A 15,105-nucleotide genomic window follows, 5' to 3' on the forward strand; every position below is an offset into this window, starting at 1 on the left:
TCTTTTTAATGGAAAACACATTATACAGATGTATAAATTCCCCTTCACGTTACTACATTGATGGAGAAGAGTCAAATGTAACAATATGATACACATTTTTATTTATGATTTACAGAAAATCCTGCATTGCCTTTGAACATTTACTGTAGAAACAAAGATTCCTGGAAATGTACTCCTTTACAGAAAAGATTCATCAGTTTTGAATGCATTGGCTCTGAGCTTATTGCCACAGCTAAAACAATATTCATAAAAATATAATCATACTTAATGTTTTAAATATTTCCTTCAATAGGCAGTTACTATATTCAATGTATCTTGCTTCCATGCTTGTTTTATTTCATGTCTATGACAATAATGACATGCAGTGCCAATAGCCTTCCCTGAAAAATATACATTTATAACCACTGCAATTCAACACTGTCTTGAACAAAATGCTTAACCAACAGGAGAAAGTATTTAAATAATGAAAAGTTCATAAGCCTGAGTGTTTTTTTTTACTAGATGAACATTTTACTAGATGTTGTTATGCTATCCTCCAACTGCCTCCGAAGATCCTCCCTCCTAAATAAGGTGCCATGAAAGCACTTCATTAAGCAACCAGCTTGTCATTAGCTATTTCACTGAAATAAGATATAGAGTGACTAGACCACACATGGATGTGAACAACAATACATACCACATATCATAAAGAAACCCTGAAATGTAATACACATCTCAACCATTTACTGATCTGTACTTTAAACAAACAGAGACCTAAACCAGACTTACAAACTTCAGTGACAAAAAATATTTTCAAACCCAGAAGGATTTATGCTAATGGATACCATTCAAATGCCTAATGTAGTACACATCTTAAGACAGAGATACACCATGGATAATTCCTCAGCAAATGTTCAGGTACTTAGAGCACAAATATGGGCTTAGGTTTACCTGAGCTATATGCTGAGGCTGAAAATTTGCAGGGTTTGTTTACAGTAAAGCTGACTGAGAGTAATGAAACAGCATCCCTGTAATCTCTCCAATTCCTATTCTGAGTATGATTGTATTTAGAAAGAGTTTTACAACAGGAAGACTTATTATTAATACAAGAATATTTTCGAGGCAGAAGAAAATATATGTAAGTAGACATCCTGTATTTTAACTGCCTTTACCCATGACATGAATATTTCTCAGCATCTTGGGTTCAGTTAGTGACAAACCCTAAACCCTTTTAGGAAATGAAACAATTTAAAAAAAAAGTCTCTGCTACAGAGAAACATTTTTATGCAGAATCTTTGAAATCAGTGGGACAGTGGTTGCACCAGTTGAAAACAATAGCTGTCCCTTTATCTTGAAACATAGATGTGACTAAGGAGCTAAACTGATCCAATACCATTTTGATGGACAGAAGAACTGTTTCCAACTGCATATTTTATCCCTACTCCACCCCCACATCCTCTGTATAAGCATGTCTGAGAAGGTGAAAAGAATTTGACATTTGGTGCTTCTTTGCTGCAATAATTCTAACAGTTCCAAGGCACTTACAGAGTCAGCAGAAGCCGAAGCGCAAATTGCCTTCCTGGCCTTCACTAAGGACATCTGAAAAGAGAACAGCAGTGCTGATGGCTCAAGACCCATGTATTCAATACATTTTTCTGTGCCTCCAGCTCAAAGTATTAATGCACAACACTGGCATCTTCCTGCCAAAGTTCAAGTGTCAAGTTGGGATTTCTCCAAGCTGAGTCTCACAGTGATTACTGAAAGCCAGGACTTTGTCAGCTAAACATTAACAAATGGGAGAAGAGAAAACAGCCCTCAAGTTCTCCATGGAAAGCAGTAAGATCAGATCACCAACACTTTTCCTGGTTAGCTCCAATATTTGTGTTTATGAAACCTTCATAGTATTGCCCAAGGCAGTATTCATATATGCCATCATATTGCTGCGCAGTATTTCAGCACACTGGCTGAAGAACTATGAGGTGACAACAGGTGAAGAGCTTCACCCTTTGTTTGTTTCCTACAGCTATTCTTTCTAAAACTAGTTTAGATCAAACATGGATGTATCAGAAGCAGCAAACATATCTGTCACTATAGTGCTAGAATTAAAACCTCAAGCCAATCAGACACAATTAGAACCTTCTTACTTTAACACACCTCACTGCAGTCCTCCTATTTGAGGCTCCGCTAACTGCAAATTAGCAGGTTAACAAAGTTCAGACAAGAATCATGAAATTCTAAAATACTGTTTCTGAAACTTGAAGCTCTCTGTCCCACTCCAACATGACAGCAATTTGTTTTACTTTGAATTAGAAAACAGTCAAGTATATCTATATATTTCCACAATGAAATCTTGCAAAAATGTTTTGATTTTTCAATAGGTGCTGGTCTTTAAGCACCGTGCTCAAAAGAGCAGAAAGAAATACAAAATCAACACTTCGTATCTCACAGGGGAGAGATCAGTCTTGTTTCCCTATCTGTAAAATGGGAATAATCATACTTGATTTTTGCAGGACTGAAACTGATAGATGAAAAATTTTGTACACACTGATTTACCTGCTGAAGTAATTGTTAATTACCACCAGTAAAATCAGTTCACAGTTCTATTTTTAACAGCAACAAATTAACTACCTGACAGTTTTGCAAAGCCTGGAAGAAACTCTTCATGTGACTGATGTGTTTACAGGCAAGCTGATCAATACAGGGGATCCACTGATTATTAATTCAGAAGGATAAGTAATAAGACAGCTTCCTAATATGTCATTAGTGTCTATGAATCAGTCTCACTTGTGTGGATGCAGTCCAGAAGACATCCTAGAATAGCTAAAAAATACTTATTACCTTTTCTACCAAGTCAATAGCTTAAGCATCACCATGAGTCACAGAGGTTGACTAGCTGGTGACAATAATGTGTTGAAATTATAAACGTCAAATGGTTGTGATTCACTTAAATCAAGCGCCTGCATTTAATTTATTTAAATTAAGCTTCCACATTTCTGAGCCATGGTTTCACCCAACTACTTCCCTAGGAGTGTAAATCACCATCAAAGTACACAAGAGTAAATCTGCAGAACATAACTGAGTTCGAATATGACGCACAGCAAACAATTACAAAAGCACATAGACAGACTCATTGTCAAAGTTGCTCCAGCCTTGGAAGCGTCTTCACATTTTTCCACAGTGTATGCAGGAATTTAAAATGTAGCAACTACATAATTAGTATTAAATGCAATTAACTCATACTGTGGGAAAATACAGAAAGCACTGAAATAGAGCTCTGCAGATCTCCTTCCTTTCTCTCCACCCAAACTGCAATAAAGCATATGCCTATTTGACTCTCTGAACATACTGCCAGAACTCAATTTTGGGAGCTGGCTTCTTTCTCCTCTGGCTGTAATACTGAATGTTTCATTTTTCAATGTCACACTATTTACCATGCACATATTTTAGTCATATCGTTTCACAGTATGGTTCTGGGGCTGGCTGGCACACAGGTTCTTTGCACCTATTTTCCTTCATTCTTTTTCGTTGCTTTCTCACAAGCCTGCTTGCCAAGTCTTATATGACTGTATTTTTAAAAGAAGCAGGAACTATTACCAGTCCTTTGAAAGGCACACAATACAGACTTCTAGGAAAAAGCTACAGGATTCATCTGCACGGTTTGAGAAGAAACAGCTTGGGGTGTCTCTACTCTGATTCACTCTGAATTTTGCTCTGAGCTGTGTGTCAGGATCAGATCTAAAATCTTCTGAGTTTACTTGTTGTAACAGTGAAAACACGAGACCAAAATCTTCTTAGAGTTTGGTACAGAACAATAAATCAACCCTCAGATTAGAGCAATGGGGTTCAAGTTTGCTTCAAGAGTTCTGTGAATCTGAGCAAAGCTCTCATGGAAATTTAGTTTTTTGTTATAACTGAAGTCCATCAACGTTTGGCTTGGTTCCACAAGTTTTAACAGAAAGTTTGCAGAGCTTTGGCAAGCACGTGCTTTTACTAGAGTTCACCTGAAATAAGCAAGGTAATACGCATTCCTATGTATACTCTGTTTCTGAATTCGGGGTGTATTTCACCATACTAGAATTAAGTGAAAGCAAAGACACGGAAAAAAAACAAAGATATAAATAATAAAACATGGGAATAGAAATTAAGACTTCGGTCCTACTCTGCCCAAAATTGCACATGCCTCCTGAAAAAATGAGAAGTAAAATGGAAAAAAATAATTTAAAAAAATGCCCAAGTGACTTAACTATTTATGTTTCATTCTCAAGCATTGCACTTGGCTTTAAATTTGGTGTGTCCCCTGCCGTGCCGAAGGGTAAGTATGCTGGGGCAGAAACTCTCTTAATTCAGAGACAAAAAGTGAGCTGGAAGCTGTGTTAGCTTGCCTGCACAGTGCTATGCCCCATTTAGTTAACTTTGTTGAGCCTACCACATCAGGAGCAGCCTCAGACTACGCAGAGTTCCTGCTTTCAAGCCCACAGCTAATGGCAGCCTGATGGGCGGACAGACCAGCATCCTACACTGCATGCTTCAGGAAGGATGTCGCAGACAAAATGGATGTAGATTTTTCTGAAATTTGACCTATTCTCGTAAGTATTATTTTGTTCCTACTTGGAGAAGTATTATTGTCTTGATCAAAATATGAAATAATCCCCAGTTCTCTAAGATTTAGGTTTCAACTTGTTAGCTAAAAAAAAAATAAAGATTATTGATTATATACATGAGCTCATCAATCGTCTTATTGTTTTCACTCAAATATTTTCAAACAGGTTCAATGTATCAAAGAATACAAAAACTCTGAAAATAAAATCCCTCTCTTAACCATATCTGAATTTTGTAGCCCATGTCTATCTGGCATTCACCAGCCCCTCTCAGTTATATACCTGCACCAATGCTGAAATAAACCTCCTTGCCCCAGCATTTACTCCGAAACATATTTGGTCATTTACTCTCCTTCCCTAAAACTCATTACATCGTACTGTATTTAACTATATTTATAAAAGGTTATGACTACTGTAAATCCTAAGTCTTAGGCTTTATTATGTTAAAATTAATTTCCGAAGTGTCTGCCCTTTTACATCTGAGCACATAATAATTTAATATTCTGAGGGGAGAGAAAAAAAAACTAGTTAATTAGGGGCAGAAATATGCACACACACACACCCTGCAGCACAGTCCTCTCACACACGGAGCTCCCAAAAAGCTCTGCCCAATCTGTCCCACAGGTAACACCCCAGCACTGGCCGAGGTCCCCCCCACCTCTGCAGGTACACGGGTACAGGACTGGGAGCCCCATACTGAGGCTTCAGCCAGCCCTCCCTGTCACACTGTCCATGGGCAAAGCGGGAGCTGCCTTCCCCCCGCTCAAATCCATCCCACACCCCTGTGCCCACACCTGTGTGCTCACACCAGCCAAGGCCAGGAAGGGCACGGCATGGACTGGGGGCACATCTCAGGGAGTATGAGGAAGGAGCTGCTCCTCACTGGGGCAGCGATGGGCATGGGCTGTGAACCCTGGCTCGGGAAACGAGGGTGTGCGCAGACACTGCCCGGGAGCTGCTGCTCCTTTTGCAGGTGGTGGCTCTTGAGACAAAGTGGCATCTGCAAACCCTTGACGTGCAGCTCTCCAACCAAGGGCCCAGAATCACTCCGGACAGAGGGAACTGCCAGCTGTCACCCCTTGGGGAGAAAAACTAAATGCTTCCTCCCAGTTAGGTGGACCTATATGGCTCCGTAAGAGATTTTTTCTCCACGTACGCTATGCGAAGATGTGTTTTAAAGAGACTGGTGCAAAGACCCTTTTCACCATCTCCACTTCAATGTTCACAGAAAAGAGGAGTAATGGGGAGCTTATTGGGAACAGATTATAAAGGGAAGATCTGACAGCAGGGGAGAACAGATCTCAAGAGTGACCTTTAACAAATAACGGCTATGGTCCCAAATGAGTTAACAAAATTGCAGTCTAATTTAACCACATCCCCTTAGCTCGCCCTTCAACAACTGCATGGCCAAGACAATGTATACAAACAGAGAGGTCAGCATTTGCTAATGACCACAAAAAGCTTCCTCGCTGCAGTATTGCAGACAGACTGGAGTTACAAGACGCGAGCACTGAGTCATGGACTATCCCCTTCCCTACATGTGTAAGGCATTAAGCGTTCATCACAGAAACTTAAATAAATTAAATCATTCCATCGCAAATGACAAAAAGGGAGCTTTCAAGTTGCACAGTTATTATTCAGAGCCATGGAAGCAATAAAGTTAAGGTTCCACATGCATCCTCAGCTCTGAGCTTTTTCTACATGTAGCATGGCTGCTAATTCCATAAACTGCTAAGGTGATTTTTTTTTTTCCTAAAAAGAACAGAATTATACTTTTTTATCTGAACACAGTCAATAAGCTCTCTAGAAAGCTCTATTTTCATTTAAATAATCCAGTCTCCTTTTTACTAACACATTCTTATGCACAAAAACTCTTTTCCTGTACTTAGCCATGTTGACGTCCCAATCCCATTTCTCTATACGGAGCCCCACTGGCGATGCTCATGTCTAGGAACCTAATGGTGGGATAAAGGGCTTTCTCAACGGATACATCCCTCTGCATTTTTCTATCAATTCACAGCACTCTATACATCCCACAATGGACTCAGATCTAAATCTAACTTAATTGAATGTGCAGGAGGTCTTTATATGCCTATAATTTTCATCACTACTCAGTCTGCTTACACATGGGCTGTTGCAGGTTCCATACAAAATAGTGTGCATTTTTCTATCAAGTGACTTTCATTGACTGGCTGGCATACAATACACACAGTTTATGGTACTAGAAGCTATCTCACATGTACATTGAAAGCAGCAATAAAAGTATTTGAGGTTATATGCAAAACAGTATAAAATCACATAATTAAAGATTGTATAATAATTCACACAAAAGAGAACAGATTTAGTCTTACCTATGAAAGAGGATATTTATTTTCACCTCTGAGCTTTTCAACATTTGAGGGTGTATTTGTCTAGTGTTACTCACTTCATAATGAAATGTTTGCTTTTCCTTTTCTTGTGAAACAAGCAAGTTTGTGAGACAAATTTACTTACTAAATTTGAGTGATAATTTTAAAAGAAATTAATAAGAAAATATTTCTCTGGAAACAACTGACCACTATATTCCACGTATTTTCCAAGATGCAAAAAGAAGCAATTCTTATACAAATATTGAGATTTCTATTGTATTTTCCTTAAAGACACAGGGAATTGGAAGAAAAACTTAGTATTTTAACTGTCTCTCTGTTTGGGTTTCAACTTCTTTTATGAGATTAAACAAAAATTCAAAAATTCAATTGAGCTATACTGACGCCCAGGTCTGCATTATATCTTGTGCAAAGAAAACATTAGAATTATATGTTGCAGGGATTTATTTATTTATTTATTTATTTAAAGAGCTTTTCCTGTATTGTCTCAAATACCTTGAGCATTTATACACCTATTCTTCTTCAACTACCTGGCTAAGAAACAACTGCAAGATGCAAATTAAGAGACAGAAATATACAGACAGGCAACTTACATGGAAACATTGTGCCAGCCATAGCACAGAGGTTGCCAATGGTAAAATCTGAACATGCAAGAAGTTCAAGACCTTGCTACTGTACCTAGCAGAGAAAAAAAAAATGCAAAGACTAAGTGCTTGGTAGAATTTTAAAAATTCCATTTAGAGCTTCTTGCATGATAAGTGCCTGTGAAATCAATCCAAAAACCAGACGAATACACATGCCCAAAGTTTGCAAATTCCACCCAAACAGAAAAATGAGACATAGCACAACAGCTATGCAAGAGGTCTGCGGCAAGAAATTGTCTAGAGATAACTTTGAGATATTTATAAACAAACATAGCATTACTGAAGAGGGAAGGAATACTATAAACAATAGGGTCATATTGTAACTTTAATTGAAAAAAAGTGAAATAGCTGAAATGCCAAAGGAACATCTTTAAAGGGTTTTTTTGGGTGGTGGGAGGGCATAGCTGGGTTTTTTAAACAATCATAAATACTCTCAGACTTATACTGGGATGAAACAAGAGTGGCATCTAGTGGCTCGTGGTGTTATGATACTTATTCCCATTGAACAGCTGGGATATGTTCCAGACCTGCTTTTCTACAGTATTCATTACACTTGTCTGGACTATAATCGAGTATCTTGTGAGTATCTTGCTAGCAAAACTTGGAAAAAAAAAAAGGTTAACATGTAAAGGAATAAATAAAGAGGTATTATTCGCTGTTTATCTGCACTTTGTTAGCAACTTAGCCTAGAAGCAAGTAGATGGGAAATGTTTTTGTTTTTAAATCAGGCAAGAAGAAATTGCACAGTCTCTAAGAAAACATTTAGTGCAGCTATTGACTAATAGCGATCTTTCTGTATGCATGTATCCAGTTAGCACACCTTCACCTATAAAGAATATTAACACAGAGCTTTCGCACATCGAATATATGTTTGGTGACATTTTCCAAAATTAACTTAATATTTTTTCATGAATGGCATATTTTTACTGTGAAAATATTGGAAAAATTTCCCCAATTGGGAATTTTGGCAATTCTTCATGAGACAGTGACACTGTGTTTGCAGGAACAGATTTCCTGAGTTCTTCACCTCTACTGGAGCAACATCACTTTGCTTGCTGAGGAAAGGGTACAGTATTATACAGTATTAGGAAGACTTGATGAGTTCTTGATCCAGGTTAAGTTTTAATTACATATTATTAATCATTTTGCAGTTGGAAAAAATCTAACAGTCTGTGTGTAACTAATTAGGAAGGAACTTATGCTTTTTAAATTAATGTGCACAGGTTGCTTTTGGGATATGGGACTGAGCTAAGAATACATAACACTAGAGCAGAAATTTTACTTCACAGTACAGCAATTGTTCCGCCTGAACAGCAAACAAACAGGAAAATAAATTGTGCATTTATATTCCAAAATGAATGGTAGATACTACAGACATTCCTGATTTTTCAAATATCACCACTGAAAAGGCCATTTGAGTAACCTAATCTGCTTTGTATTTGCAGTGCCTACCTTTTTGAAGCTGTTCTCTGATAGTAAAATTAAATTCTCTAATAATCACTGCACAACACAACCACACAATCATGAGTACTTATTAATGGATATTACTGTTTACAACTAGGAAGACAATGAAAGCAAATGTTGCAAGTACTGTTACTATCACCAGTTCAGAACAGCATGTCAGAAGATCTCAATTACAATCAATGTCATACAAAATTCCATTAAATATTTATAATTAACTTATAGTTAACAGAATTCAAGTGTTCAATGTTAATGCAGATATAAGTAACAACAATGTAAGACATTAAAAAGTATGCAACACAATAAAATATAAAAATCTCTATGTGGTGGTAATTTCTTGTTTTAAAGTTCAATTTGCCAAACTATCTAGAGACCTCAGAGGTGAATCTTCTTATCTTCACTTTTAAAACTGAAATGCGCAATTACTGCAGAATTTTAGTAAGGACCTTGATTCTGCTAAATACTGATTTTTACCAAGTTCAAACAGCTTCCCCCACCCCTACTCCTATCCTCATCCCCCACCCCCATTCACCCCCTCCCCCCCAAAAAACCAAACAAACAAAAAAAAACCTTTTGGTTAAGAAAGCTATCTGGGTTATTATGGTTGATAATGTGAAAGCCTAAACATTAATCCCTGGAAAATAAGGAAATAATTCTGAAAAAGGTATGGAGGGCGCAACCCTTATCCCATATTCTATCATTTCAGTAACAGAGTCCAAAACTGTACACTTTAGGTACATCCCAACTCTCAGTAAATAAAGTTTTACATACAGACAATTGTGAAGCCTTAGTCAGTACATTATCTGTTTCTAACATACATCACCAATTTTACACCATTATGTTCTAGCTATTAAGCTTCCTGTATTTCTCCCTTGAGTATTCAGAAGACAACAGCTGTATGCCCTTTTGACACGCCGGCAAAACTCAAAGTTTAAATTCGTACTGTATGTTTTCCCATGCGTGGCAGCTATACATGCTACATAGATCATCTGTCCTTCCCTGTGAACTTCTGGTTAGGATGGGTAGTACATTTAAGAGTTAAGCGGCAACTGAATTGCACTCTTTGTGTCAGTAAAGAGCATGTAGGGGCTGGAGTCATGGAACGGGGCTCCAATGTGCTCACTGCTATTGTAAATGCACACAGGAACACACGCATGCATGCAAAGTGATCCCTGCTGTGGAGTTTTCAATCTAAACAAGAGGCAAGAGATTTACACGGATGGACAGGAGGCCGAGAGATTTACACAGATGGACAGGAGACATCAATAAATAATTATGTAATACCTAGCACAAAGATAAGTACCACTGACAGCACCAAACAGCTTATTTGCCATCAGCGATTTGGGGGATGAGGAGTAGGGGAAAGAGCAGCAGAGGATCACTATGGTGAAAAAGCACAATCAAAATGAAAAAGCAATTAAAGTGAAACACCGAAAATGTAAGAACAGCCAATTCCCATCTGTATTTGCCCATGAAACCTAAAAACAATGCCTACACCAGATGCATTGTGTCTTTTGCCAACTCCCCGTGATGGAGGAACTGACTGTCTGCAGAGACGTGTACGATAGCTGCCCTGATGTGTGAATGACCACTTTTGTTGAAGACACAGAGAGATGTTTTTAGTTAATGTAAGGCAGTTCAATTGGTAAAATGTTACTAAATCAATCGTATATCAATATACATTCTAGTATCAAGGCTGTTACAGTTCAGCATGTAGGGTAACAATAATGGAAAACAGAACTTGCCATTATGTATCATTAAAGTATAATCAATTACAGGAATCTGTTAATGCTTTCCTTCAGAGAATCAATCATGAGGAAACAGAATCTACTTAAATGTGCAGATAACAAACGGAAATGATTTTTAAAACAATGTGATTGGGTTGAAAACATTTTTAAAGATAAATTCTAACAGATTTCCTGACCTCATTTTATTAATGCAGAAGTTGAAATAGACAAAAATGTTTCTTTTTATACTCCAAGAATGGAATACAAAAGTTCCTATTAAATTTGGGCCCGGAGCCCACATTTTCCAGCCAACATCCAAGATTGCATTTGCTGTGTTCATCATTATATATTTGTGTGTATATAAAATGATGTCACTGCTTATGGCACTATAAAGTCCAATTCAATGAAAACCACAGGTTTTATACTGTCCTTCTGGAGCTCACTTGCACTCAGGATGAGGTGCCCCACTAACTGAATTTGCAAGGGAACACCAGGGCTGATCTGGAAAACAGAGGTGAGCACCTAGGGTGAGGAGTAAGGCAGGCACAGGGGAAGCTCATGACAGCATCAAACAGCCATAAAGGAGGATTTGCACTGCAGAAATGCTTGGTCAGTCAAAAGTAGAACTGCTCTTCAGTCTGAAGAGACAGGATAAGACAACAAATGAAAGAAATCGTATCCCGTAAATTGTCTCCTTGACTCTCTATCCATATCAACCCTGCCACACCAGAGTCATTTGTGGCTTACACAAGTACCGTGGGTGTGACTCACCAGTGCAAGATGAAACCCAATCAGCTGAAGTGCTTTGGACTTGACAACATTCCCCTTTTTCAGTTTTGTCTTCTCACACACAAAGGGAAAACAATGAGATGAGATTAAAACTTGTGTTGGGAACAACTCTCAAAGCATTGAAAAAAATCACCAACAGATGGAAAAAGACTGGCAAAGGCTGCAGAGCTTTTGCTCTATCCAGTCCCAAGTACTACAGGAAATACTACCTTTGGATTAAAGTGAACAAAAGCAATGTGTAAAATCTGCATTACCAGCTTTCCATGCAGATTGCAAGGGGTCTTCGTTCAGATCTGCTGACTCCACCATGCATTGTTCACTGCCTTCTCTCAGCAGAATCTCTCTCATTACTGCTTTGTTTCCATACAAGCCTTGAAATTCCTGCTTAAGAGGCACTGCCCATATGTAGAAAGGTCAAGGACTGACACATTACTTAGAGGAAACACACAGCAAGCTATTTACCAGCAAACCAAGAGGAATTTAAGAAAAAATATAGAGAGTAAACTGTAGATGCTAATTGGGCTCATATATTGTGGAATTTGGCATAAAATTTGGACCAGAAATGATGAACATTTTGAGATTCAAATATTTTATAGTACATACTATAAATTTTGAGATACTGAATTGAAAATAACCTTTAAGATATTTCCCCATTCTATAGCCTGTAATAAGATTCCAGTGAATGTAGAGCCTATAAAATTTACAGTAGATTATAGTTCTGAAGGATGGGAGGCAGTGGGGAAGGGGGGCAAACTGACTAATTTTTCAGAACACCACCTTATATTCCACCCCCCACCATGCCTTTTTATCTCACTGACATTTTGCATGTCATCAAAGTATGGAAAACTGGGTCTGTCCAAGAGAACAATAATCCCTTGACCTCTATAGAGCTACTTCAATAGCTATTTACCCACGTGGGAATTTCAATAAAAAAATTGGACAATTTTCAAAAGGCAACACAGGATTTACCTCTTCAGTAAGAGGTGAGCACCCAGCTTAGAACACCGCTCCCTCTAACAGTTACACTAAACTCCACGGGCCAACTAATCTGACAGTCTGCAGGAAACAAACGAATCCCCAGCTATTACGCAAATGCATGAGAAGTCATGATGCTTGTTTTGGGATAAAACTTACAGGGACCTGAAGTGGTATAAGGTCTTGTGAAAAATAGTACAGAGCTTGCTATGAAAAACATTTATATGAGATATGATCCACCAAGAGCCAGGCACCATGCAAAAAACAGTCAAAAACTTCCAGGGCAGCATTCTGTCCACGTTGCCAATGGCAAGGGAGCAAAGATGAGTTGCAGTAGCCCAACATTCCAAGAACAGATCCTAAACTGCCTGCAGAGCCTCTGCAGCAACAGAGGCACAATTTGAAATAGGAGAGGTGTGCTGACTTGGGTGCCCTAGTGAGAAGAAGAGTGCAACAGAAAGGCAGGAGACCATGCAGAAGGAATACAGTTAGGAACTGTGCTAGGGTGGCAGAGTCTACCAGTTGGATGGGGAGAAAGCTTTGGAAAGCATTTGCACTCTCCAAGACCTGCACAGCCTTTCACAATCTCAGGTGACCTGCTTCCATACCTCTTTACCTTTTCATAACCCTATAAACCCACTCAGAGATCATAAACCCACCAGAAGCTCCCACAAGGCCTACAAATTGTGCTAGACCTCTTCACCTCACTGCCAACCAGTTGGTCTGTCAGTCCTATACCCAAAAATTCTACTGACCCTTCCAACTAACACCTCTTTCTCATCCCCCAGCTTGAACGTTCTTGAATGCAAAATTTAGTTTTACATATGATGCTGAAAGCTCTTGAGCTGACTTTGTCAGCAAGAACTTCACGCAGTCACAGAATAGCCATTAAAATTTTCAATAGTATCTTTGATAGGAACATTTTGGATCTATAGTAATATTTCTCTGAACAAATGCTCATCATTTCCAAAAGCTAACTGAACCCAGAGTAAGATCTCAAGTCCTTTTTATTTACTAGCTAAATTGGATAAAGTCTGAAAGCTTTAGCTATATAGTTGTTAGTTTAGATCTGAAACACACAAAATGTAGCATTAAATCAAACTACAGAGTTTTGTTTGTTTGTTTTTAATGAACAGCAAATAAGACACTCATTGAAACTTGGCCTATTATTTTTCAAGGAATATACAATCAGGTTTTTCATGCTTTTCCCCCCATGTAAGTATATATCCTATTATTTCATCTGTTTTTGCTGTTGATGATGTGGGGTTTGTTTGGTTTTTTAAACAGGACATCTACAAAATGAGCAACAAAACTAGTGATAAAGATTTGCACATCAGACAGTATATGTAACATTGAAATGAAGAGCTTTGAACAAAATAATTAAAACAAATACTAACCTACTATCCATTTATATGCCTAATTATTTAATACTACTGGCATGGTCAAAACTGCACTAGAATGTAAAGCACAGATTAGGAGACTGCACTTCAAAGTTTTACACATTAGCAGAGAATTATCATATTTTGAATTTTTCATTTTTATATTAAAAAGACCTGACAGCCCTTAATTGTGACCCTTGACATTGCTCTGCCTATTCTGTTTTGTGCTATTACTCATTATTCATGCAAAGATAATCATTTTTTACTTTTGCAAATAATTTTCACAAAATCTGAGTTTAAAAGTCATCAGTGACTACTTCACAAGCAGGAGCTTTCAACCAACCATTAAACAAATACGCGAGAGTATTTTTATGATAAAAAAATAATAGCTCACTGAATTCAGACAAATCCCATGTATTAAGAATTGACCGACCACATGATCAATGAAATGATGCATGAAAATAGAGGTAGAGGCAAAATAACCTACTTGAACCCAGAAAATTTTCAGACAATAATCATTACCAGCTTTAATTAACTTCAATACAAAAGCAGGGGCTCCTTCTGTTTCAAGTTAATGAAGCTCAACACACAGACACGACAATTATAGACAAAGCACAAGTCTAAAGCAAGTTGTATCTTAAGATTGAAATAATGAGCTTGGTATTTTAATTTTGTAGTCAGCAATTAAAGGAGATCCAGAAACAAAGAAACAATATATGCAATTGAAATGTTAAGGCACAAATGTAGCCAGTTTTCTTTCAATATATTTCTTATAAGCCAAAAGCAAGAAAATACTGCCCCCCTCCACCACCCCCCCCCCCCCCCAATAAGCAGTATCTATAATACCCTGGAAATATTTCTGCTATGATCTTCTAAGATTTACTCACTTTCATACAATACAAGGCAGAAATGTGACCTCACATACAGCTATGAACTGCTTAGTGACTTGCCTTTCTCATATATATATTCATTATATTTTTATCTGTAATACTGTTATTTCCATTGAAAATGATGGTTGTGTAGTGAAAAAGCTGTTATCCCACAAAAAAAAAATAGATTACTTCCACCCTTTTCAATAATTTGCCTATTCCTAAATACCATGTTAGAAGAACATATGACCTTTAACTTAATCTCATCATCAAGCACCTCCAAAAAAGGCAAAAAAAGAAAAGATGGTCTGCCACTTA

At 37.8% G+C, this 15,105-nt stretch overlaps 1 protein-coding gene across 32 annotated transcripts in view; it reads right to left on the reverse strand.

Moving 5' to 3' along the window:
- Nucleotides 1-15,105, reverse strand: part of CACNA2D3 (calcium voltage-gated channel auxiliary subunit alpha2delta 3) — a 509,008-nt gene that overhangs the window by 297,533 nt on the left and 196,370 nt on the right. For 13 of the 32 annotated variants that reach the window (XM_083795922.1, XM_083795920.1, XM_083795921.1 and 10 more), the window contains one exon: nt 7,537-7,621. The exons of the other annotated variants lie outside the window; for them this stretch is intronic. In XM_083795922.1, coding sequence (XP_083652048.1) covers nt 7,537-7,621 — 85 coding nt within the window. The remainder of the gene's footprint in view (nt 1-7,536; nt 7,622-15,105) is intronic. 32 annotated transcript variants of the gene reach the window in all.

Source organism: Anser anser (assembly GCF_964211835.1).
Source record: "Anser anser genome assembly, chromosome: 12".
NCBI lineage: Eukaryota > Metazoa > Chordata > Aves > Anseriformes > Anatidae > Anser > Anser anser.